A 26,757-nucleotide genomic window follows, 5' to 3' on the forward strand; every position below is an offset into this window, starting at 1 on the left:
GTATTGCATTGAGGAGGAGTTTTTCAACGATTTATCATAAGTTGTTTTCATTGGTTCCAGAGTTACAGCCAAATAAAATTTTAATTAATAAAATATTTTGCTGTTACAAGGGAAAGCACATCGGTTCGAATTGAATTAATTTCCTTTTTTTACCTTTTTTTAATTTAAATTTATTGATTTATTAATAATTTATTAACCTGAGAATGTAAAAAAAAAATTACAATAAATAAAAATTCAATAATAAAAAAAAAAATGAATAAAATCAGAAGTTATAATGAAATAAAATATTATGTATTTTAAAACATGTGTATATGTAATTTAACAGGCGGTCAAGGAAGTCATGTGATTCCGCATCAGATTTTTATTTATTCGATTAATTTTGTTATAATTAATTGAATTTTCGAACGTAGTAACAAAACGAGATTAATTAACTTTAATACTTCCTTCTGATATAACTGTTTTTTTTACTAATGTTGTTATACTTTTTTTTACTAAAATATTTTATTAGAAAAAAAAAAGAATTTGAAATAATTTTTTGAAAAAATTCTACATTTCATTTTTTTAAAGTTGTATTTATTTTCTTCCTATTAAGAACAATTTTTTTCCCCATTAAGATACATTTTAGTAAATTAAAAATAAACCGATTAAACGAATTAAAAAAAATCTGATGTGGAGACCGCATAAATTCCTTGTACGTCTATTAAATTACATATTCGCATTTTTAATTTTACATAAAATTTTATTTCACCCATAACTTTTAATTTTTTCATATTTTTTATCGTTATTTTTGAATTATTATTTATTGTAATTTTTTTTTTTTTTACAATCAAAGGTTAATTATTAATAAATCAATATATTTAAACTGATCTTTTATCCGGAGGTTCCTGGTTCGAAACCCGGTCGGCATGGCATTTTCACACGCTATAAATCATTCAATGCCTAACGATGGATCCGGAGGTTAAAAATATATATATATATATATATATAAAAAGTTAAAAAATGAAGATAAAGCCTGATTCGAATCGATGTGCCTTCCCCTTGTAAGATCCAAATATTTCATTAATTAAAATTTTATTTGGCTATAACTCTGGAATCAATGAAAATAAGTACCACTTATGATATATCGTTGAATAGCTCACAATAAGGTTTTATTGCTACAGTTAAGAAAAACTCAAAATTCCAAATTTTTTGGATTTTGGACTTTTTTGGACAGTTTCATTTCAGTCGATTGGAATCAAAAGGGGAAATGCACAAGTAGATGTTACAACAGTCCTACATCCTACGGCTAATCGGTTTTGAGTTATGCGAGATACATACGTACGTACAGACGTCACGCCGAAACTATTCAAAATGGATTCAGGGATGATCAAAATGAATATTTTCGTTGAAATCCGAAAACCGAAATTTTTCGTGATTACACTACTAAAAATTCCTTAGAAGTAAACAAATTTTCCACGGGAAGTAACAAATTCCTAAGGAAACGTTTTTTAATATTTCTTGATATTGAGTGTTCAAATTTTATCTACAAAAAATTAGGTACTTATTCCCTCCTCATCTTTTCTAGTAAAATTATGCTTTTATCATTTATTTGGTATTATCACTAAATGAAAATTTAATATTTTTTAATTTGAAAAATAATGACTACAGCGGTTTCAGTACTTTATTACGAATAATAATTACATTTTATTCGTAACCAGAGGGCGTGATAACAGACATGTGTGCCGAGGCATCAAGTATGTTACTAGCTACAATGTTGAATCGCCAAAGTTATAAACTCCAAACACGTAGAATGTTTATACAAAAAAAATATATATATACACGTATAGGTGTATCACGTTGTTCTTCCGGGACTTTCATAACCTATTCTAGTCGTGAAAATAATGGAAAAAATTCATATGTTCTAAAATACTTTATTTGCGAGTTACGGTTAGTGAAAGATTTCATTCGAGTTAATTCAGATCGTATTGAAATTTTTAGGACAGTATTTGTGATTTCTTATGGCTTTTGACCTGAAAAACTGAATAAAATAAATTCCAGAATCGTATTTGCAGTAGGTTTTGAGAAATGTAAGATGAAAACCAATAAATTGGCATAAAAATCCGGCTTTTTATGTTTGACGTACAATAACTTTGTTAAATAAATTAATCGGGTAATAAACACATTGTAGAGAATTTAATTCTTAACAAAATAGTATAACATAAATTGAATAAAACTTCGGAAAATTGAATAGAAAAATTCTAATTTACATTTTCGAATACATTATCCTTGGAATGAAACTCGACTGGATACGATTCACTGTATGTATTTTATATGTATATATATATATATATATATATATATATATATATATATATATATATATATATATTATATATATATATATATACAAACTAATATAACGGGTTGGTCTAGTGGTTAATTCATCGTCACAAATCAGTTGTTTAACAGTTGATTTTCGAAGTCAAAGGTTCTGAGGTTCAAATCCTAGTAAAAAATAATTACTTTTGTTCGGATTTGAGTATTAGATTGTGGATACCGGTGTACTTAGGTGTTTTTTAACCTCCGGGACCACCGTTAGGTATTTCTTCAGAAGATGAGATAAATGACAATTTTTGTAGCGTGTGGAAATACTATGCCTGACTGGGATTCGAACCCGGGAACTCCGGATTAAAGGCCGAGACGCTACTATTCGCGCCACGGAAACCGGTAAAGATACTTTGGTGGTCGGGGTTCAATAACCACACGTTTCAGGAATGGTTCATTAGGGAAATCTAGTTGAAAAAAAATTATCAGTTTTTTTATAAATTTCGAAATTAAAGGGTGGAACTACTGCTTTACATAAAAATATAATAAATAAATACTAATTATTATTTTTTTTCGCTTAAAAAGAATATAATAGAAATAAAATTTAATTTTTAAGAAATAAAACTGAAGAAAATTATAATTTTAAATAAATTCCCTGAAGTAGTTGAAATTCCAAACCAATTTCTGCTTCTTTATAATGAAATAGTTTTTACGGTTTATTTCTCTACGATGTATTATAGAAAATATATTGTAGGTGAGCAATTAGAATTAAATTAAACAAAAATTTTTATAAGTTTCATAAGAATGTTTTACATCGGAATTTTCCTTTGTGAATAATATAAAAGTAGATTTTACGTTTCCGGCCGAATTCTGGCTAATTCATAAGTCGATGAACGAGATAAAAATAGTTTTTCCAGTTATGGTCTTTCTTGTTCGATTTATTCGTAGTTTCGTTATAGGTTAGATTTTTATATATACATAAAAGGAATCGTGCGGTTGTAACTTAATTACTTCTGAATTTGGTTTATTCATTTTTCATTCTAAATTGATTTTATAAATTTTACGCGAGTGCTCGCAAGCATGACGATTCAGAATCGAAGACGATTTGATTTTTCCGTAATTAATATTATTATTATTATTTCAAAAGACTGTTAGCAATACCTCACTTTCATTTTCACAAAAAAATCAAATAATTACCATCAATATTTGGTAAATGTGGTTGTTTCACCATCCATTCTTTCAGTGTTTTTATATCTTCTTTTAAACTCTCTTCTGTCATACCAATATCCTCTTCTAATTTTTTTATTACTTCTGGTGGTGGATTTTCGTAAGGAAATAACTGTGATGATGTCTCGTTTGTCTGAAACAAAATAGAATACGATTAAAATAAAGTTAAAAAAAAATTACCAATTTTTAAAAACCTTTTAAAAATACACATATTACTTCCTGACATCACAGAGCTATGCTATATGAAGAAAAGTATGATATTCAAATGGGATATGGGTTGTTTTTGAATTTCTCGACGTTTCAATGATTCAAGGACCCCAAAAACAAAAAAAAAGGGGTAAGTTCTTATGTATGTGTGTTGGCGTATTTGAAGTTTAATCTCGTTTTACAGGAGAAACTGTTTTTTAGTTGGCAATTAGTTGGTAAAAGTTTGGGGTCAATATGTCCAAGCGGTGGGCTAGATTAGTTTTTTGGATCAATTTTCTCAAAATTTTGCACACGTAACCTTACATTATATTAAGCTTTTTTTTAGTGCATTAGGTACATGCTTATTTTACAATTTTTGCCCGCCAAATTCTTCCCTTTCCCCAAAATTGAAAAGTAATCCTTTTTATTGCATATTTTTTAACCGATTTTTTTTTTTATGTCTTCCTAAGCAATAGTAGTAGTGTAAACGACCCGCAAAATAAAATATCTCGAGGTAGGGGAATCGTTCAAAGTTTAAAAATATTGATATTTGGAAATTTTTAGAACTGTTTTTGGTTTATTTAAATTTTTAATAATAATTTTATAATAATTTTCATCATAATTCACCTCCAGCTCCCCCCTCCAAAATCATAGGTAACTTTTATTGGTTGTACATTTTCCAGTGGAATTTTCTTTAGTTTCTTTCATTTAACATAGTAAACCTAGACAAATCAAAATATTTTCTTGGGAGGTGATTTTGGGGATGGGGAGCAGATAAAATTCAAAGTATCGATTTTTTGAATTTTTGAAACTTGTTTCATGTATCATTATTTTTCCATTATATAAGAATAAATAACTAATACCAGAGAATTATTACAACTTTGTTATCAGATCCGTTAATAATAAATTTATCATATGTAAAAGTATATATATATATATACATTTGTATATATTTAATTTATTTGGGTAAAGAAATTTGTAAAAACGTTTTGCTGATTCAGATTACCAGAAATTATAAAAAAAGTCATTTATAAATAAAATATTAATTAAAATTATTTTTATACGTGGTTATAAACCTAATTAAGTTGTGATAGATAAAACCTGATACTTTTTCCTTTTTTTAATTAAAAAAAAAATTATTCTATTTTGAACAAAATGGTAGATCTTGCCATTAATTTATGGTCCTTAACTCCGTGGAAATATTTCTATGAATAGCCTAATATTATAAAGTTTTATTTAATTTATTTTTTTTAATAAAAAAAAAAAATGTAAAGTAAAGTAACGATAATAATTTCAGTTTTTAAATCGTTGTATTATTACATTTTGTTGGTTTTGTTGTCTATAAGGTATTTGTTGTACATTTGTTCTCATTTAATAGAAAAAAATGTTTTCTTGCTAATCTACAAAAAGTTGAAATTTGAAATACAGTAACGATATAAAATTTAATAGATTGATCAATGCTGTTGTATTTCTTTTTTTTTAGCCTCCAGGACCACCGCTAGGTATAGCTTCAAAGGATAAGATAAGATGGTAATTTTGAAGCGTGCTAAAAATACCATGCCTGACCGGGATTCAAATCCGGGACCGAGGATGATACCACTCGCACCACGGAGCTCGGCAGTGGTGTTGTATTGAAGGATTTTTAAACCCTGCAGATCTGAATTGATGATGAAATCTTTAAATTTATTCTTAAGGTAATAAAAAAGTGGAATTTTGAAAATATATTTTATATTAATATGAAAGATAAATTTGTACATGTATATATTTTTAATACTACGAATTTTTTGTTTCTTTTATTTCTTATAATTAATGGATAATATTTTACGTATTAAACCCGAGCTGTGGATGTTGGTAAATTTTCAGAAGGTAAAAAAATGTGAGCTTTTTGTTTGTGTTTATATTTAAGCAATTAAACGTTTGATTTTTAGAGGCAGGTACACAAAGTATAACATTTATAGATAAAAATTACTTCAGAATGAAAGAAACTTTTTTTATCTACCTCAGCATTTACTCGGTACCTCATAGGGGGTGTAAGTAAATTTGATGGTGAATTTATTTTTGGATTATTATATAATTTTTATATAAACATTTTTTTTGTAAATATATATTTTATAAATATTATATTTATATAACTCAAATCAATTTTAAAACAACTGGAAACTGATATACTCGTCCTGTAATATTGAGACTTGTATTATATACTCGTAACATTGATCACTAGTCCAGCAAATCTACAAGTTTGATTTTTTTCTAAATTTAATTTAGTTGAATATTCATTTATATAACTATTATGAATTAAAATTTTAAATTTAATTTTGCATAATTTACTTTTGTTGAATTTTAAATAATTTTAATTAATTAACCAAGGTCTTTATTAAAAAGTTTTAAGTTAATTTTTTTATTCCGAATTATCCTGTTTATTGGTTGGTCAATAAACCGATTTAAAAAATAAGTAAAACAAGATAATGAAGAAAAATAAAAAATTAAGTAGGCGAAGGTTTTCCAGTAAAAATAAAGCAAGTTTGTAAACTAGTTTTGTTTTCTAATTTTTATGACTTTTAAAAAATTAATTTTTTGATAAAAGAACAGGAAAATTTTTTTAAATTTCCTTTTTTTTTCTTGTTTTAATATACTAATTATTACACAAAATTGTTTAATTTAATTACCTGATAAAATTAAACTTTTCTTGTTTTTGCGTATATTTCTTTTTTGACCCGATATATACCGCTTATTGCCTCCGAACACTGAATAGGTATGTTGAATGACTATAATTGATTCGAAGGAGAAAAATCCTATCGGTAATTAATTCCTCTTTATTTCGTTTTATTCTGTTTGGCATTGGAAAACTTTATTCTGGAACATCTACTGATGGGAGGATAATAAAATAATATTTTGTAGATTTTGAAAAACATACCGTGTCTGACTAAGAATTGAACAAAGAACCTCCGGATAAAAGGAGAGATGCTACCATTCCGCTACTGAGATCAGTATGTTAAATTAGCTCTCTTTTAGCATGCTCCCTCTCCTTCTACTCGTTGTGTAGATAAAAGTGCACTTCTAAGATAAACATAAAACTTTTGCGAAAACAGTTTCTCCTTTCATTATAATTTCCACGTTAATTATTATGTAAACCAGAAAACTGTTCGTGGTTGGGACCGAAATTCTAAAAAAGTAGAGTAAAATGATATTGAAAAGCTGAAAACACTGTCGTAGGACTGACTGACTTTTCTGTCACGCGGTTAAAGTTGCGTTCTGGGAAAGTCCTACAACTGTGGGTTATGTCTGATGACACAACCCACAGTTTAGACGATTTACACACACAACTTAATTTAAAATACTTATTTTAATTAAATTAAATTTTCTTTCGTTTATTTAATTCAATGAATCTAACTAAAGGCGCGCGCGTGTATACCGTATTTAATTCACACGGGCGTGGTGGTAATACCGGTGACGGACGGCACTGACTAAACAAATGTAATTTCACAATTTACATAGAAAAACTTTGCTTTTATGATCGGCGGACTGGTGTAGTCGTGCTGCTTAACGCACCAGGTACAGAGTCGATAGGGGGATTGAGTTCCGAGACCCAGCCAGACCAAGTTACTTTTTTACACTAAATATTATTAATTTATTTAATTTTTCCGCTCACCCATGACGTCACAACATAGCAGACGACAACAGCGTTTTTGGGATGGGTGTGCGATTTTTCAAATTTTTTTCAGTAATTGTGATTTTTTTAAGTGTTAACAACTGTGCCTAAGAAAATGTCTTTAATTAAACCGAATCTCGAGATACTGAAGGTGAGCTTGCCCTACAGCCTCACCCCCTTGACCTTTTCAGTTAAACATTTAATAGCATCAATCCTCCATACATAGAAGTAATCTGAGTAAGTTTGGTCAAAATTGGTCCAGCAGTTCTTGAGATATAAGGTGATTTAGAGGCCAACACACACACACACGTACAAACGAATATTAATATTCGGAAAATTTCCATCCGGTTCATTGGGTTCCTTAGGTATCAAAACTTCAAGATCCAGTGTAAACCGCATATGCCCAAACTGGACTGATTACAATACTTTCCTTTTAGACCTAACTCTACTGTAGCGCTATCTAGATGGGAAAGTAAAAGTAAAACGGACTTGAATTAAGAATTTCTAAAATTTTAAGTAAAGTATAAAAATATTTCGTTAAGAATATTCTAATAATATATCTCTGGTTAATTTTTTGAATTACTCTTTTATCCTCGTTGAATTTTTGACAGCAATTAAAAAAAATTAAAAATTACCTATTTTGATGGCCAACCGACGTGATTGATAGTAACCTAATTGTTTATAATATTTTTAGTGAAAAATGTAGGTTCCATTTAGTCTACGTCTCAATCTCTCGAGAAGTAAAGTTAGCTAACCTTTATGGTACGACACTTTAATTGCTTATTATTTTATTACTCTTTAAAAATGTTGCAATTGTTACGTCAACATCAATTTTCTCGTCAACTGTAAAAGGTAATCTTTAATGACTAAAATTTTTTTTGCCATACAATTTGTTTATTTACAATCGGTTCCAAGCAAGGAACCACAAGGAACTCGTATTACGAAAAGCACATGATGAAGGATTTCCAACGAACACGCACATAATAAAACGAACATATATATATATATATATATCATCATCATCCATTTCAAGTCTGGACCTTTCAAACTGTTGCGAACTTAAAGTCAATTTTCTTCCCATTTCTTCTTGGATCTTCCAGTATTCCTGTATCCCACCGGTCAGTACTGCATTATGTTCTTCGGAAAACGACAATTATACATTCGATCCACATGTTGTTTCCAATTATTTTTATATTCGATAATTTTGTCATTCAATTTGAAAATATTCAGCTGTTGTTGCACTTCATCATTTCGTACTTTATCCCTTCAGGTAATTCCTGTAACCGATGTAAGAAAATGCATTTTAGCAGCTTGTAATCGGCTTTTATCAGATGATGTCAAAACCCGTGTTGCACTACCATCCCGATTTACCGAACTGCTATGCTTGTATAAGGTTTCATGTATCATTCCTCTTCCTGCCACCCAATGTTCTACGAGTAGTACCAAACATTTTATTAAACTTTTCCGTCTTATTTTTTACACCAGTTTCCACAAAAGGTGATATTCTGCAACCCGTAAAATTAAATTCATTCACTTGATCAATGATTTTAACCTCCATTACTAATTTACGTTGCAGCGGATTTAATCCAGAGAAAGCCATGAAAACCGTCTTACCCGGCCCGATATTAAAATTATATTCTTTGACTGTCTTTTTCAATTCGAACAAAGCACGCTCTAGATAATAACTGTTGGATATAATAACTTTATCGTCGATAAACAATAGCGTCTTTACAAAATTATTCTGATAAATGTCATCGTCAATTTTTAAAATTCTTAACCTATTTTTTCATTCTCTAATGGCGTCATCTAAATAAATACCAAACAATATAGGTGAAATTCCACACCGTTGTCTTACGCCATGTTCACCTCCTATATTCAACATTAACATTTCGCAATTTAACCGCTATTCTTGTGTCCCGGTATAAAAATTTTCAGTACCTCAATAATTTGTAAAGGAATTCCTCTTTCCGCCGTTATATTCCGTAATTTATCTCTCAATATTTTATCGAAGGCCATTTCATAATCAATAAATACTATATAAGTACTGCAGTTAAATTCCCTTCTCTTCTCTATAATCTGTTCTAATACAAAGATATTATCCGTACACGAACGTCCCTTCCGGAAACCAGTTTGTTCTTCCGGCAGCTCAGTCTCTATCATGATTCTAATTCAATTAATCAATATCCGGGATAAATAACTTATAATTAGAATTTAACAAACTTATTCCTTTATAATTATTAAGATCTTCTCTGTTACCTCTTTTAAAAATAGGAACCACCAATGCCTTTCTCCATTCCTCGTGTTCTCCTCTGTTTCCAGAATAAATCAAAGAAACTTTCTAACCGGACGTGTAGCTCCAATAGTGTATATTTAAACGATTCCAAGTTTAAGTTGTCCGTCACTGGCGCTTTCTTATTATGACTACAAGCAAGAGCCGTTTCCAATTCCTTAAGGTCTTTATTGTCTATGCCAGGAATGAGCACCCAAGGATCATTAATCGGATGAACCTCTATGTCCATTGACCAATATTGCCGACAATATTCCAATCATTTCGCAACAGAAACAAAGTGAATTCCTGCCGAATCCCGTACATCTGCATTGATATATATTATTATTATTATGCTTTTACGGCCAACATGGGACCACTTAAGTCAATTTTAGTTGGATCTTTTCTGAGAAAAGCGTGTTATTTTACTCTTTCGAGCTGCCCAGTATTTCTTCATCCGTTCAGATCTTGCTTTCTTTTCTTCATCCGTAAACACCCTCTTCGTTGTATTTTGTCGTTTGTCTGTCTTTTGTTTAAATCTAATGCTTTTATCTTTTAGCTTTGTAATTTTTCCAGTTTTATTCTGTAGGTCATTCAGGGAAATTCCCAATTCTTTCATATCTTCTCTAATTTCTTTGATCCATCCTACTTCTAGCTTTTGGAACCAGAGCTTTTCAATGATATTTCTTGACGGTCTTGTTTGCGGTGTCCTTATGAGATGACCGAAGAAAGAGATTCTTTTTTTCCGCATAGTATCAGTAACAGGCTCTATTTCTCGATACACCACCTCATTTGGCACAATCCACCATTGGCCTTCTTTTTGGTGTTTTTTATTGATACACGTTCTGACAATTCTCCTCTCTATTTTCAGAATTTTTTCAATTCGGTTTTTCTGAGTGATTTTGAAAAGGGTCTCGCTTCCGTAGGTGACTTCTGGCTGTACTACAGTTTTATAATGTTTAAGTTTTGTTTTAGCAGAAAGGCATTTTTTGTTATATGTTGACCAAGTTAATTTTTGGGATTTAATCATTTTATTTGTCCTGTTTTGCCATGTCACTTTTTCATTTAAATTATAAGTTATTATTTCCCCTAGATATTTAAATTGTTTTACTATTTTAATTTTCTGATTGTTTACCGTAATGTGCTCTATTACCAGAGGATCTATGGCCATTAGTTCAGTTTTTTCGAAAGAGATATGAAGCCCTATCTTTTGTGCTAGGTTTTGAAGGCTCATGATTTGTGTTTTGGCTTCTTGAATATTATTTGCTAAAAGAGCGAGGTCATCTGCAAATCCTAGGCGATTTAGTGTTATGGAGTTTTTCTTAGTACCCATTTTTATATTTTTGGGATTTATTTCATACCATTTTCTCATGACAAATTCAAGGGCGCAGTTAAAAAGGAGTGGTGAGAGGCCGTCTCCTTGCCTCAATCCAGTTTTTATGTAGAAGGGTTGAGAGAGTTCACCTCTGAATTTCACTCTGGACTGGGTATTGGTTAAAGTTAATTTTATCATGTTTACGAGTTTAGGGTGAAGGCCCAGGTTTCTCAGAATATTCAGCATGGATGGTCGGTGTATACAATCATAGGCCCTTTTAAAGTCGACGAAGGTGATTATTAGTTGTTTTTTCCGTCTTTTATATAAGTCCATCATAAGTTTTAAGGATATTATTTGCTCCGGGCAACCTCTCCATGGCCTAAATCCCCCTTGGTATTCCCCAAGTTCCAGTTCAAGTTGGTCTTTGCATCGGTTGTATATGATTCTCGACAGGATTTTGTATGTGCAATCCAGGAGAGATATGCCTCTGTAGTTTTCAGGATTAGTTTTATCCCCTTTTTTATGTAATGGATGGATGAGGGCTGTGGTCCAGTGTTCTGGAAGTTTTTCTTCGTTCCATATTTTCACGAGGCATACATGTAGGGAAGTTTTGACTGAATAAACTGATGAGTGTTTCCAGAGTTCTGCGACATATATATATATATATATTTCTAACTACGATCCTTTCGAGAATCATATTCCTCTGTACTATATAAATTATATTAATCCGATCAACCCAAGCACAGAATTAACAAAATAAAATAGGATGACACCTACCTTATTCCATAATCCAAGCAAGTGCGCTTTCGCGAGTACCTCGCATCATTTTATAAATATATAAATATATTTATTCTATATCATTTTTCAAATATAGAGCAACTGATGATGCGAGGTACTCTCGAAAGCGCTCTTGCTTGGATTGTGGAATAAGGTAGGTGTCATCCTATTTTATTTTATTATTTCTGTACTTGGGTTGATCGGATTAATATAATATAAATTATGTATATATATATATATATATATATATATATATATATATATATATATATATATATAAATATAATATATATATATAAAATGTCCATATATATATATAAACACATTAACTCTGAATAAAACCACATAGGTGGTTTTATTAGATATACCACATAGGTATAAGATTTAATAAAAGTCGAATGAAAAACAAAAAAAAATATATAACATCATTAAACAATAGACACAAATACTATAATCTCTACAACTAAAATGATTAATTTATAAAGAATGCTGATTATTGTACGTTATATGAAACAAGATATCCTGGTTATAAAAATAAAATAAAAAATTTATTACTTCAGGGTTCTTCTGTTAATTATAATTAAATCAGAATATCGTATGCAAAAAGTGGTTTATAATCCAACCTAATGTGGATGGTGGACTGACAGAAATTATTTAAATTTATTTTTCAAGTGTTAGTTCTTTTTTTCGTTTAAAGTATAATGGATTATATTTCTTCGCTGTTTATAATGGTATATTTTTTGTCATAGAGAGAAGTAAAATTGTTTCAGGAAGCTTATATTTGTTGGTTAGTATAAATCAGTTAACAAGTTTTGTACGTGTTTTTATATATGTATAAGTTTTACTTATACAATAATATCTAATAAGATCCTTTGGTTAAATTGTAAGATTACGTACGTCATTACATATGATCTTTATAACTAGTTACGTTCAATGCCACTAGTCCAGAGTAACCTGTTTTCAGTTTATTTCGTATCAGGTTGTTCAAGTATATGTATATGATGCTTTCAATGACGCGAACACGTTTTATTGATCACATATTACATTGTCTCTTTCACATGAGGAATTTCTTGTTTCTTTTTCCTTCTTTCTCTTCTTAACTAATCGTTATTTTTATGTTCCTTTTTATTTTAATAACATTTAAATATATAGATTATTAAAACGGGTAAATAAATATATTGCTTTGCAGTGCTGTTCTACTTTTTTATTTGATGTGATGCGTGTAAATTTCATTTCGTATACCGAAACCGAAAATATAATGTTGAATTAATTAGCAAAAAAAAAGTTGGCGTTTTCTAATTTTTTTATTTCTTTGTTTTACGTGTACAATGGTAAAAATAATCGAAGATTTATTTTAATTTTATTAAATATTTGTAATCGTTTTAATAAATTAACTATTAAATATTGTTGATCTGTAATATTTTATTCAGTAGATAACAATTTAATAAAGGATGTAGTTATTTCAATAAATAAATTAAAAATATATCTTATTTACCATTCAGTTTAACGTGTAATTAACACGTTATCAAAAATCTGTGTTCATAATTAATATAGTATATTGTTTTATTTTAAATATTAAAAGAATTTTTAGATTTATTTTAACGATCTATGAGAGATATATAATTTCAAACGTACATTGTTAAAAACGAATAAATAATAATATAATATAAATAAAATTACGGGAGCGTGGTATAACGAAAGGATTGCTTCACCTAAGGATAAATCTGGGTAAGAATTCGAACTGATCTCTGTAGATTGGGAATGAAGTTTAATAATATTTATACGGGAATGACGGTTTGTCTAACTATGATAGCTATGAAAAGGTTTGGTCTGACCTTTAAATCTACGTGGAGGTAATGTTTTCACATATAGGTCTTCTAATATACTTATCACCCGTAATCTTATATTACACTGCAACTCTCCAAGAGATATACCTCATTACGATTGATCTTCAAATTCCGGTGGTGGGGGTGGTGGGGTGGGAGAGATATTCTCTAATAACAATTAAAATGTCTTAATGACACGGGTAGTAATACAACTGTAAGAAGTTATCTCGATGAAGTTACGATATTCTATTAAACATCGATAGATGTCGTCGTTAGATTTGAGAAATGTGTCTATTGTTTGAGCTTTAGACCCGATTTCAAACTGAATCGGATAAAAAAGTTGACAACACAGTTGTAGGATTTTCCCGTCACGCGGCTAAAACCGTATTCCGGGAAAGTTAAACTTAATTTAAAATATAGAATTTTTTACTTTCTTTAATTCAGTGATAATAACTAAAACACGCGCGCATACCGTATCTAATTCGTGTGGCGGTAGTAACGGCGACGGTCAGCACTAACTAAAGTAATGTGATTTCACAACTTACATAGAACAAATTGTACGGTCGGTGGACTGGTATAGCCGCGAGGCTTAACGCCCCAGGTACCGAGTCAACCGGGCGATTGACTTAGAGATCCGGCCAGACCGAGTTACTTTTTTACCCTTTAAATATTATTAATTTATTTAATTCTACCGTTTACCTGTGATGTCACAATGTAGCAGTAGTTTAGATCATTTTTTGGGACGGGGGAATTTTCTTTGTACAGATATTGTTGTTTTTTAATTGTTAACAAACGTGCTGAAGAAAAATATGACCTTAATTATGTGAAATCTCCTGATACTGAGGTTGATCTTGTGCTACAGTCTCATACCCTTGATGTTTTAAATTGTACATTTATTGCCGTTAATGCCCATATATAGAAGTAATCTCACCAAGTTTGGTCAAAATCTGTCCAGTAATTCTGGAGATATAAGGTGATTTAGAGGTAAACACCGAACACACACTTGTATACGAATATTAACATCCGGAAAATTTCCATCCGGCTTTTTTGGGTTTCTTAGCTAAGAAAACGTCAACATCCGGTGAAAAACTCATATGCCCAAATTTGACCGATTATAATACTTTCCCTTCTACAGCTATAGCGCTATCTAGACGGAAAATTAATAATAGTATATTAGATACTCATATTCTATATGAGTTGTGGTTTGGATGCTTACAGTTCAAAGCCCTATAACAAGAGTAGTTTATTACTGAGTAATTTAACACTCGTTAATTAACAAATTTTTGTTAAATATAAATACAGCGTGGAGAATGCATAATTTGAATAAATCTTAGGATATATATCTTAAGAACAGTCTCCGAGATCAGAACCGTTGGCAATCTAAAGTTTAAGGTAGTAGAAATTCTAAAACTGAAAAATAGTTCCCATTTTTTTGTATGTGGGATTTTTATATCAGACCTTTTGAGTTTAGTAAAGGCTCTTTTTTAAATTAAGGACCAAGAACTTTCGAAGTTAACTTTTAAGGAAAATAAGTAAACAGCAAAGAGACTGGTGTATATTTTTTATTTACTGCAGCAGTTATAACCAATCATTTTATTTTTTTGTAAAGTTACTGGTAGAGTGATACTAAATGATAGTAATATGCTACGGTAGCCGGTAAGGAAGTTGAGATCAGCTTGCTGCGTATAAATCGTGAAATATATTAACATTTATTATACTCGTTTACATGTAGAGGGTTCGTTATAAAAGTTTTTCTTTAGGATTAAAAACGGTGATTGGATACAGGAAATTTACATGTGACAGCTTCTATAATTTATTAACGAAAAATCTTATAATTTATTTTCAATTCTATTTTATTTCGGTTTATATTTTGTTTAAATTTATTTATTCCACATCGTATCCCATAGTACTTTTCCGGCTATTATAGTAAAAATTTATTGTTTGTGGTAAAAAAGTGACCAGTCTAAACCGGGTTTTTAAAAAAAATATTTTTTAACTTATGAATCCTTGACTCAAAAAGTCCTATTGCATTTTTCTTTTTATTTCATAAATTTTAGTTCTGTTTGGAAACCGTTTGCGTGTTGAAATTTCTTTTGATTTAAATAAAATTAATTCTATTAAGTTAAAAATATATAGGTTTGGGGCGTTGTTACAAAGATTCTTTTAATTTACTTGGAAATGGGTTTATGAAAATTTTATTTGTGTGTCTTAATTAATTAAAAATCAATACTGTCGGGTACAGTATTGTAAAAAATTACAATTACGGTATTTCAAAAAAGTTAACTTTTATTAAATTAAAAAAAAAAAAAGAAGATAAATGCTGATGTCCGTGGCGGAGTACTAGCGCGTCGGTTTTTCATCCGGGGGTTCCGGGTTCGAATCCCGATTAGACGTGACATTTTTCATACACTAAAAACTTCTATTTCCATATTCCACGTACAAGCTTTCCTATAAGCTTCTGTGGTGAGTTCATGAAGTAAAAGTAATAAAAAAAAAAAAATGGAGGTTTAGAAAGAGATATTGAGAATGAATTTGTATTTCGCATACAAATTTAATTACGTGTATTACTACACGTAATTAAATTTTTTACCAAAATATTTCAACAGGAAAGCTCCTTCTTGAGGTTTTCCTTTTTCTTACACATTTACCTGGTGCAAGTACACTTACAAAGTAAAAATTACCTGAAAAGACATCTGATTCGCATAATACAACAATTTATACAAAATGAAAGTACTTTATTACGTACCTGTTAATATTACATAAATATTATTACAATTATAATTTATTTTTATTTATTTATTTTAACTTACATTAAGAAGAAGAACTAAAACAAACCGAGTATAAATAATTTTATGTTTTATTTAATTTATATTTTAACAGTAATTGTATTTAAAAGATGGTTGAAGGAAAAATATATTTATATGGTGTCATTAGGTATCTGCTAAAAATAAACTCTGAAACTGGATGCTTTATGGTAGTCTCACATACGGGTGCTTTGCAAGTTCAATAACAACGAATCCTTCAGTACTAAATTCTTCTTTTTTATTTATTTAAAGATTAACTTAGCTGTTTATTTCAAATAATTCTCTAAATGGTAATAATAAATCACAAGTTAAAATGTCAGCTTAAATAAATTTCGAATAAAAAAAAAATTAATTTGTTTGCGTATAAATAAATAAATAAATTTAAAACGTATTTTTTATGTGGTTTATGAAGATAACGTTAGAACAGTGAGTGGCTTTTTTAACCGATTTAAAATTTCATATCAATCCATCCTTTTTGACCAGATTTTCATTTTTTTAGTATAGTCGAGTTGGGTTGAAGATTAAAATTAATCGACTAAATAAAATTTGACAATTACCGTAAAAACCTTTATACAGATTTATTTTTGATAAATATTTTAAAGTTAAATCTTTTTAATATTTCACAATTTTTATAAAAATAATAACATTTGATTCTATAAGAATACATACATCTTATATGCAATATTCTATAAATAATAACAATAATAATAATATTAAGAAATAAAATGCAGTTTACTGATTATCAAGATAAGGAATAGTTCAGGTTTGAAGCAGTTTTAAAGTTATGAAAATAAGAAAGGATAAAAAAAACCAATAGAAGGCGTTTATTAAAAAATAAATTAAAAAAGGAAAAACGATTAGTTGGACCATAAACGGTTGGATATATATTGATTAATACGGTTTCTAGATGGATATTTCAATTAAAAGAATAAAGAAAGATGGTGAAGTTCAAATGAAGACTGTTATCGAAGGAAAAGGAAACATTACATTGTGTTAAAACTGGAAGATAAAAAAAAAGTAAGAGATGGGTGAAAGGAGTTAAAAAAGATTTAGAGAAGGGCAGAATGAAAACGATAATGATGAACGTTTCATTAAAAGTTTAAATACTGTTTCTTTACAAGGGAAATATTATTTATTTTTTGTCACCTTGAATTTGGTTTGGATTAAGATACTTCACAGTTTCGTTAGGTTTGTAATTATCTTAAATTATTTTAGCATCTACTTTTTAATAATTATTTTATAAACCTTTCTTGGTACATTATTCACTAAACTTCCAACTAATATCCAAATTAATCTGCAGTTTGCTCTAAAATTATAAATAATTTTTCTCGTTACATTTTTTATTCAATTATTTTTTATTTTTTGTCTTCAGTCATTTGACTGGTTTGATGCAGCTCTCCAAGATTCCCTATCTAGTGCTAGTCGTTTCATTTCAGTATACCCTCTACATCCTACATCCCTAACAATTTGTTTTACCAATTATTTTTAAAAACTTTCAATTTTTAAACGTTAACGTGTTTTTTTTTTGTTGGTGTATATGTCCTCTGTTTACCTTATGTAAAGAATTCTTCCTGTAAGTACACATCTTACTGGAATTCAAATGTGTATATTGAGATCTATTTTTTGCTTAACATATCCATTAAGGATAAACGGGTTCAAATGAAATTCGGTACGATGATCTCTGTATATTGGAATATGATACCATTTAATTTTGATTACGATCGGTCAAAAGAGCAAGGATATGTGGATTTTATGGGTGCTGTTCTTAAAATTTTATTTTAAGGTATATCACTTCTTTCACTTAATTTAATATCCCTAAGATAGGTAAGAAGATACTTACTGATGGTCCTATTAAAACATCCATAAAATGGGGGGAGGTGGAAAAATCCTTTTTTTTTATTTTTTGTCGGTTCTGGACTGAAAGTTACATTCTTGTACTTATTAGGCGATTCTATTTATCATATTAGTGACACTTGGTTATGTATTTGGATAATTTAATTCATATTGTGGGATTTTTAGTCTTGTTTGTTTTGTTGCTTTTTTCATCAGTTATCGTTTTAATGTTATCAGACTGCATTAACCGATTTTTATTAAATTTTATACGATGACGTTTGAAAGTAGGTCATTGGTACCATTAAATTTTGGTTTTATTTGGTCAAGGAAGCGGATAAATACAATAACTATATGTCTTGTTTCTCAAAAACCTTACTTAAAGCGTTGAATAATTTTTTGTATAATTCTTTACATGCAGCTTACATATTTTAATATTCCAATTTTCTTCCTAAGTAGTAATAATTTAGTTTATTTTTTATCTTTTTTTAATTTTCAACCATCAGCATTACTGATAGATATAACGGATATTTTTTGATAACGTGTGAAACATTTACAACTGACCAGGACTAGTACTCGGATATATATTCCTGTATGTGAACTGGCAATTTACTCCCTCGATGGTTTCTTCACGTACCGTAAGTGACGACTTAAAAGATAGTATCAAAATATGGAAGATACTTTACAGATATAACTTTCTGATAAGAAAAATAATTACTTCTTATATTTGAAAGTGATATACTTCTGAGGTTTTCCAACCACGCATATACTAATAATATATGAGAATTAAAATTGGTAATGGTCTATCAACCGATGACATTAAACCAAAAAAAATTTATTAAAATGTAAATTTAAATTTGTTCAAAATAATCGTATGACTTTTTTGTTTAACCACGTTAGGGAGTTAAGCTCGCTTGTGTGGCAGCATACGAACACAAAACTAGAAGTCGAGGAGTGTTTCGAACATATGGAGGCCTCTATTCGTATGATGATGATGTTTCAAGATGTTCTTGATGAAATAATCGTAGAACCTCAGGAAGGACAATGAACTCGGCCGGACACGGTGGAAGAGGCCACACAGACATATTTCACCGTCAGGACATGGCTTTGCAGACTCCAGCGGGTCTTGGCTGAACTGCGTCCTGGTCAGGTGCGGAGCTTCGTCGAATGATTGATGATGGTGTTGCTAACAAAGACCGGGTAAATTGACGGCGGGTCAAGTTATTGTAAGTCATCTGCTCGAGCCCTGTCCGGGGACGGCAGTGGCTCCAAGATTGACCTTGCTCGTTCTGCCCTAGTAATTTACTCGGCGGCTGGGGACCGTGAGGTGGCCTCCACTTTCTGCCGGTCGGTTCCTCAGTTGATTAAGAATGGGGTCAGTCGGGCCGTGTGTTTTTCAGGACTATCGGGGCGAGTCGGGCAACTTTTGCACCGCACAGTTGAATATTTCAATCGACGGATTGGGAAGAAACATTTTGTGGACCTGTTAGTGTCGATGTAGAAGGATTACCTTCAGGCCGGTAGGAAACGGCAGGTAGGCCCGCCGACAACGACAGTGGTAATCAAGAGGGGAAAACTTCCGCTGACCTCCTCAGCTTAGTGAAAGAAACTGTGTCGCCAGGTGAAGTCGGGGTTATCTCCGCGCGTAAGGGACAGGGTGAGGACCTCCACATCCTGGTGCGGGGCGATAGTGGTGCTGCTGAACGGATAATCTAGGGTATTTCTGCGAAGGTCGAGAGCACCACTACGACTCTCGACAGGGAGGGGCGGTAAGAGGGTCCACATCCTTAATAACGATGTGGATGTACTCACCACTCAGGATGAGTTCATTACGAAGTTTCGGAAAATCACGGGGGAGTCAGTGTCGATCAAAGTTATGTCCATGCGACCGGCCTATGATGCGACGCAGGTGGTCACTGTGGCTGTGCCGCTCATCCTTGCGGATAAATTATTGGCTGATAGACGTATCCGTACTGGATGGGTGGCTTGCAGGGTTATGAGACCCACCGGGTTGGTCTAGTGGTGAACGCGTCTTCCCAAATCAGCTGATTTTGAAGTCGAGAGTTCCAGCGTTCAAGTCCTAGTAAAGCCAGTTATTTTTACATGGATTTGAATACTAGATCGTGGATACCGGTGTTCTTTGGCGGTCGGGTTTCAATTAACCACACATCTCAGGAACGGTTGAACTGAGAATGTACAAGACTACACTTCATTTACACTCATACACATCATCCTCATTCATCCCCTGAAGAATTATCTAAACGGTAGTTACCGGAGGCTAAACAGTAAAGAAAGAAGAAGGGTTATGAGACGTTCATTTGACGACCTTTGATTTCACTGCTGGAAGCCAGGCCACAGGGTCAATTCATATACCGAGCCAGATAGTAGTGGCTACTGTTTCACTTGCAGTGAGGTCGGTCATCTGCGGAAGGACTGCCGGCGAGAGGCTCGGTGTCCTTCCTGTCGGTTGTTTGGACATGCACCCGGTGGTAGGGGATGCAAGGCTTCACCTGCGACTTGATGGTATGGTGCCTACTCAGTGTTGATGGGAGTCTGTTGGGGAGGCGTGGGAGGCTCGGACGTCCCACCATCAATGATTGGACGGGGCTCCTTCGCAGCATCTCTGTTGGGGGGGGGGGGGGGGGGGGGGGAGGAATGTAAGACCGTCGTCCAGGTGGGGATTCCCTTGGGGGTTCCCCATTAGGGGCAGGACATTAAGATCGTAGTACCGGTGAGGGAACCCCTTTGGGATCCTCTCATTAGAGGCGTGGCATGTACTGCAAAACCCGGGCTACCTGGACGGGACCTTCTGTTCTGCCGAGGTAGTTTGAGGGCAAAGGCACCCCCTCCCCACCGGAGCGGAGTTATGCTTAGATGCTGTTCCGGATGTTGAAGCGGGGTAAATGAAATTGAAAAAAAATTGTAAAATGTATTAGTAAAGCAATAATTGTATAATATTTTTCTCTAAAACATTTTATCGAATTGCCTTCGGAAATAATAATAATATGTAATAAAATATATTTTTTTTTTTAAATAAGGATTATCCCTTTAAAACTGAAAAATTTGCAACTGCAACTTATTTTTAGAATACAGGACGTAGTTATTTATTACAGAGTTCACCGAATTATTTAAAGAAAAAATAATAATATTTACATTATAAATAATAATAATAATAATTAATGACTTGTACAAATATTTTTTTGTTTATTAAATAAGGTTAATAGACGAACATGTATAAAGTTACTTCGAAATTATGCAATCATTTATTTTGATTTTTTATAGATTATTTATTACGTGTATCCCTTCCATTTTGTGTTTTTTAACACAAATATATGATGTGGACACCGCATGACTATTTTGTACGCCTATTAAGTTGCATATATACATTTTTTTACTATCAGAGGTTAATAAGTATTAATAATCAATGTATTTAAATTAAAAAAAAAGTTAAAAAGATTTGTTTACAATCACAGGTTAATAAATCATTAATTAATTAATATATTTAGATTTTTAAAAAAACGTTAAAAAAAAAAGAAATGAAGTCTGATTTGAACCGATGTGCCTTATCCTTGTACGATCCAAATATTTCATTAATTAAAATTTTACTTAGCTATAACTCTGGAACCAATGATAATAAGTACCACTTATGATATATCGTTGAAAAGCTCTCTATGAGGGCTATAAAAAAAATTTTTCCTAACTTAACTTTTCTTTTTCTTTTCTTAAATTTCTTTTCTTTTTCTTAACTTTCTTTTCTTAACTTTCTTTTCTTAACTTTCTTTTTCTTAACTGCAGTTAAGAAAAAGTCCAAAATCCAATTTTTTTGGATTTTGTGCTTTTTTGGAAACTTTTGTTTCAGTCGATTGGAAGCAAAAGAAGAGATGAACAACTAGATGTTATAACAGTTCTAAATCCAAAATTTCAGCATCCTACGACTAATCGTTTTTGAGTTATGCGAGGTACGTACGTACGTACGTACAGACGTCGCGCCGAAACTAATAAAAATAGATTCAAGGTTAGTCAAATATTTCCGTTGAAACCTGAAATTTTTCTCCATAACAATACTTCCTTTACTTCGTACAAAGAAGTAGCAAATCCTTTTCGCCACGCCGGAAGGCGGAGGTAGATTTCACCGGTGCTAATTAGGAGATAAAAAAAAATATTTCCTCGTTAAAGTCATGTCATATATATATATATATATATATATATAAAGTTTTGAACTGACGTTGGTTTTAGGGTGTGGGGGATGTGAAACGCAAATCCTTTTCGCCACGCCGGAAGGCGGAGGTAGATTTCACCGGTGCTAATTAGGAGATAAAAAAAAATATTTCCTCGTTAAAGTCATGTCATATATATATATATATATATATATAAAGTTTTGAACTGACGTTGGTTTTAGGGTGTGGGGGATGTGAAACGCGAAGATATGTCGAAATTTTTCGGAAGTCGAATCATACTACCCATTACAATAGGTAGCTTTCTTATGAAATCTACCTAAAATTGAAAGTACACTGATAAATAAACAAAAAAATAGGTATAGAGTATTGAAATTTTAGATAAAATTATAGAATATTATGACTAGATTCATTTAATATGCGTTTACAATTTTCTAATGTTATCTTTTTTACCAATAATTAGTATAGATAAGAAGGATTTCAATGACTGGAACAATTTAGAAATATGAAATCAATGATAATTTAACGCGTTGGTTATAACTACGGTAATTTCTCATTTACTCGTTTGATCTTTCTCATTTGCTAACGATGAACTGACCGCAGGTTTAGTTATACTTAATTTCCGTAGCTTAATAGAATATCCATAGAATTATGAATAATTGAATTTGAAGTATCATTAATTACGAATAATTTATCTTTTATGAGTTTGTATTTAGTTCATTATAATGTTTATGGGTATAATTATGGGAATACGTTTTTTGAAAAATATATATAAATTAAGTAAATATTAAGTTAAAAAAAAAATATTATAGTACATTTTTATTTTTAGTGGCTTAATTCCTGTTTAAAACAGTGATGGATTTTAGTAATACGTATAACAAATTGATCTATTAAAGATAAAAACTTTACTGGATTTGAATTATTAAGCCCTTCAAGGCGACTGTTAATGGACGTCACTATTTTATGTGCAATCGATATACATTGCTCTTGTTTTTTGACAGTAGATGAATTAAATGTATTATTTCATTCCGTTTCGTACAGTTCTTCCATATATTTTAACCAATATTTATTGATTATTCCTCTTCTCAAACAATATAATAATATAACAGCACGTTTCAAAATTCATAATCTAATCATCAGTCTGTTTTTCTTTTCCTTTATTTTAAACGAATATAACTTACGATTAAATTGTGATTTTGTAGCGTGCGTTGTTAAAATCGGTTTTGTTCATAAGTTCGACTTCCCATGAAAATTTTAAACGAAAGATGACAAAGATTCTGACACATATTTATGTAAAATTAAATGGTTCATCTAATTTTTAAAACAAAATATCAGTGAAAAATATGAATACATTTAACATGAAAAAATGCGGTTAAACGTCTTAAAACGATCAAACTTAAGAAGTGTTGTAGACATGACTTTCGCTTGAAATCAAAGTTGTAGAACGGATCAAAAAATAAGTTTAATCTTAGTTTATTATTCAATAAATAATAAAATATGAAATGTTATCAGATTTGCTTAACTAGTACCGTTAATAAATCCCATGTGATTAAAATATATCCGTAAATGGATTTGTTTTTCCGTAGGGGGAAGAAAAAGCTCTGCCAGTCGCCGTCAGGCCCGCACTGACGTCAGTGCGGCGCTCTTACCCGCTAAAAAACCTCCCCTCTTATTATGCAGGGGCCGGATCTAAGCTATATGGTATGTACAGCTTCTGCATGATCACCCAGGCACTCCACTATCCGAATCCGTATGACCTGAAGGCGTCCCCAGGGGGCGATCGACGAGCGACGACTCCGAGGAGCCCCCGCCACCCACCCTCAGAAGCTGGCCTCCCTTGATCGCCCGTCATCAAACTCCACGTCTCTATAGATCCGCATCTGGTCAGCCTATCGTCGCTTGTCTTCATTGGCCTTCTCTCCTATCATTGATGTGATCGTAGTCAAAATACATTCCCATTTTTTGCTGTTGCTGAGCATCACCTCGATTATATTGTCGGCTCCTTCCACACCCTGATCCTCGAGCACTACTCTTTTAAGTTGCGCCATCTAGGGCAAAAAAATACTACATGCTCTGCTGTATCCAGCCCGCCGCAATCGTGACAGCGACTTGTGTGGAATCTGCCCATCCTGTACAGGTAGTCCCGAAAACATCCATGTCCAGACAGGAACCGGGTAAATTCATAGCCTGTGTTACCTTGCTTTCGCTCCACCCAGTTCCTGACATCGCGTATAAGCCCGTAGGTCCATCTTCCTTTGTCCGAATCTCGCCATCTGTCACGCCAAGCCATGTAGAGACCGTCAATTGCTTCCTTTCTGTCCCGTCCATTCACTATTGAAGCTCTCATTTGCGCTTGCAAGTCTATGAGCGGAGCCGCCGCGGCGCTGATCGTACGATACCCTTCGATGATATGTATATTATTTAACGGATTTTTAAGTTCTCTTTAAAGAAATAAATAATATTTACTTTATTACTGATAATATTATCTGATTTCTTTTTTGATAAAATCTGACTTACCCTTGTATCAATTTTTTTTAATCTATATTTATTTCGTAACATAATTTTTAAATGTAATATAATTCACATTTTTCTGAAATTTCACTTTTTTTCTGACCTCTTGTACCGGCCCATCAGCTAAGCATCGCAAGATGCAGGAGGTATAATTTTAACTCAAACGACCTTCCCATGGCAGGTAGTGTAGCCGGTTGGATCTTTTTGTTTTCCTTATCCACTGTTAATTAGGGTACGCCGTTTTCGGCGCCCCTCACCGGTTACGGGTCTTTTCATATCTTGGCCACTCTAATGGGGATATATAAGTTTTGGTGGGGAACACTTTAAAGAAATTTAAATTTCTTTAAAGAAAAAAAGAAATTTCTTTATTTCTTTAAATTTAAAGAAAGCCGCATTAAAGAAATTGAATTCTACTTAATTTTTTAGTACCGAGAATTTCGTATCAAAAATTTTATTATGGGTATTTTATAGATTTTTTTTATGGAAATAATGAACAACTGAAAATTATTTCCATTTTGAAAGTTAAATGATTAAAGTCTGGGTTTTAAGAAAAAAAAAAACTACAGTTAATGTGTCTTAATATTTTACATCATAAGGCACTGTAAAAGTATCTTCTTAATTAAATTCTAAGCTCTAGGTTTTTTGGTTTTCTCCCTACTCCTCAAAAAAAAAAAAAAAAAAAAATATTCTGAAAAGTTCTGAAGTATTTTGATTATTTTATTTATAAATTGTTGATGGAAATTATAACATATATGTAGATTATTTCAAAATAGAATTGTTTTTAATTTAAAAAAAAAAACAATTAATACTCTCTCAGAATTGAGATTTAAAATTTATGTTTAAAGATAATTAAAAAAAACTTTTAAACACCTTTTTTTAAGTATTATAAATGAATTTCCCTCTTCCTGTTTCATATCTTGATAAATTTAATCTGTTAGGAAGAGTATAGGTCATCATTTGACAGAATAAAATTATAATATATTTAAAAAAAAAATAAATAAAATTGATGTTCATTGTACATCATAATTTATTTCATCGTTTAGAATATATTTTTTTAACTGTGAATATTATTTAAAGGGGAAATAATATTTTTATCTGTTTAACTGCTGATATTTGAAGTCGAAGTTTTTGAGGTTCAGATCCTAATAAAATGTTTTTCCCTTTTTTACTGATTTAAATATAAGACATTGAATACAGAAGTACTTTGTTGGTTGGGGTTCAATTAACCGCGTAACACAGGAATGGTCAGCCTGAATCTTTACAAGGTTGCACTTCATTTACACGACATACATATATAAACCTCATTTCATTGAGCTACGGGGATGGTTGAGTATTTTTTCACTAGTTGAACAGATTGCAACGTACAAGGAAAATAGAAAAATAAATAAATAAAAAGATGTATTTCGTTTTTTTCTTGATTATATAAAATTTCGATCGATAGACTTTTTTTCTTATTGAAAAATATAGCAAAATACTCGTTTGTAAAAATAAAAATATTAACGTTATGACTATTAGAGAATATTTATTTTCTTTCAGCTTTCTCTACTAAAAATTTGAATTGCAACGACTTGAGGAGGAGTAACACAAAGATTGACGTCGTGCATTATTGCAATAAACCGACATAAGTTTTCTTTGCAGGTGACTATCATATTTCCAGATGGTTAAAAAAGCTGTCAAAGTTAACGTTTATAAATTATTATATCTTCTTGAAATATAAATTTTATTATTGCCTAAATATTTTTCAGATATTTAAAAAAATAATTATAATCCTCCTCTATCAAATCAGAGAACAAATTTCTTTACTTTTACCGTAACAGAATACATTGGTTTAAGAGGAAGAGTCTTGTTTTGCTTCTATTACCGTTTTCAGTAAATTACTAAACCGTT

The 26,757-nt window shown here is 31.2% G+C and overlaps 1 protein-coding gene across 1 annotated transcript in view; it reads right to left on the reverse strand.

Annotated features, from left to right (window-relative positions):
* The window catches only part of LOC142328119 (alpha-tocopherol transfer protein-like), a 106,047-nt gene that overhangs the window by 42,280 nt on the left and 37,010 nt on the right, over positions 1 to 26,757 (reverse strand). Inside the window, exon 2 of the mRNA XM_075371639.1 lies at positions 3,502 to 3,664. Within this exon, the coding sequence (XP_075227754.1) occupies positions 3,502 to 3,664 (163 nt within the window). The remainder of the gene's footprint in view (positions 1 to 3,501; positions 3,665 to 26,757) is intronic.

This window comes from Lycorma delicatula, chromosome 7, assembly GCF_047948215.1.
Source record: "Lycorma delicatula isolate Av1 chromosome 7, ASM4794821v1, whole genome shotgun sequence".
NCBI classification, from domain to species: Eukaryota; Metazoa; Arthropoda; class Insecta; order Hemiptera; family Fulgoridae; genus Lycorma; species Lycorma delicatula.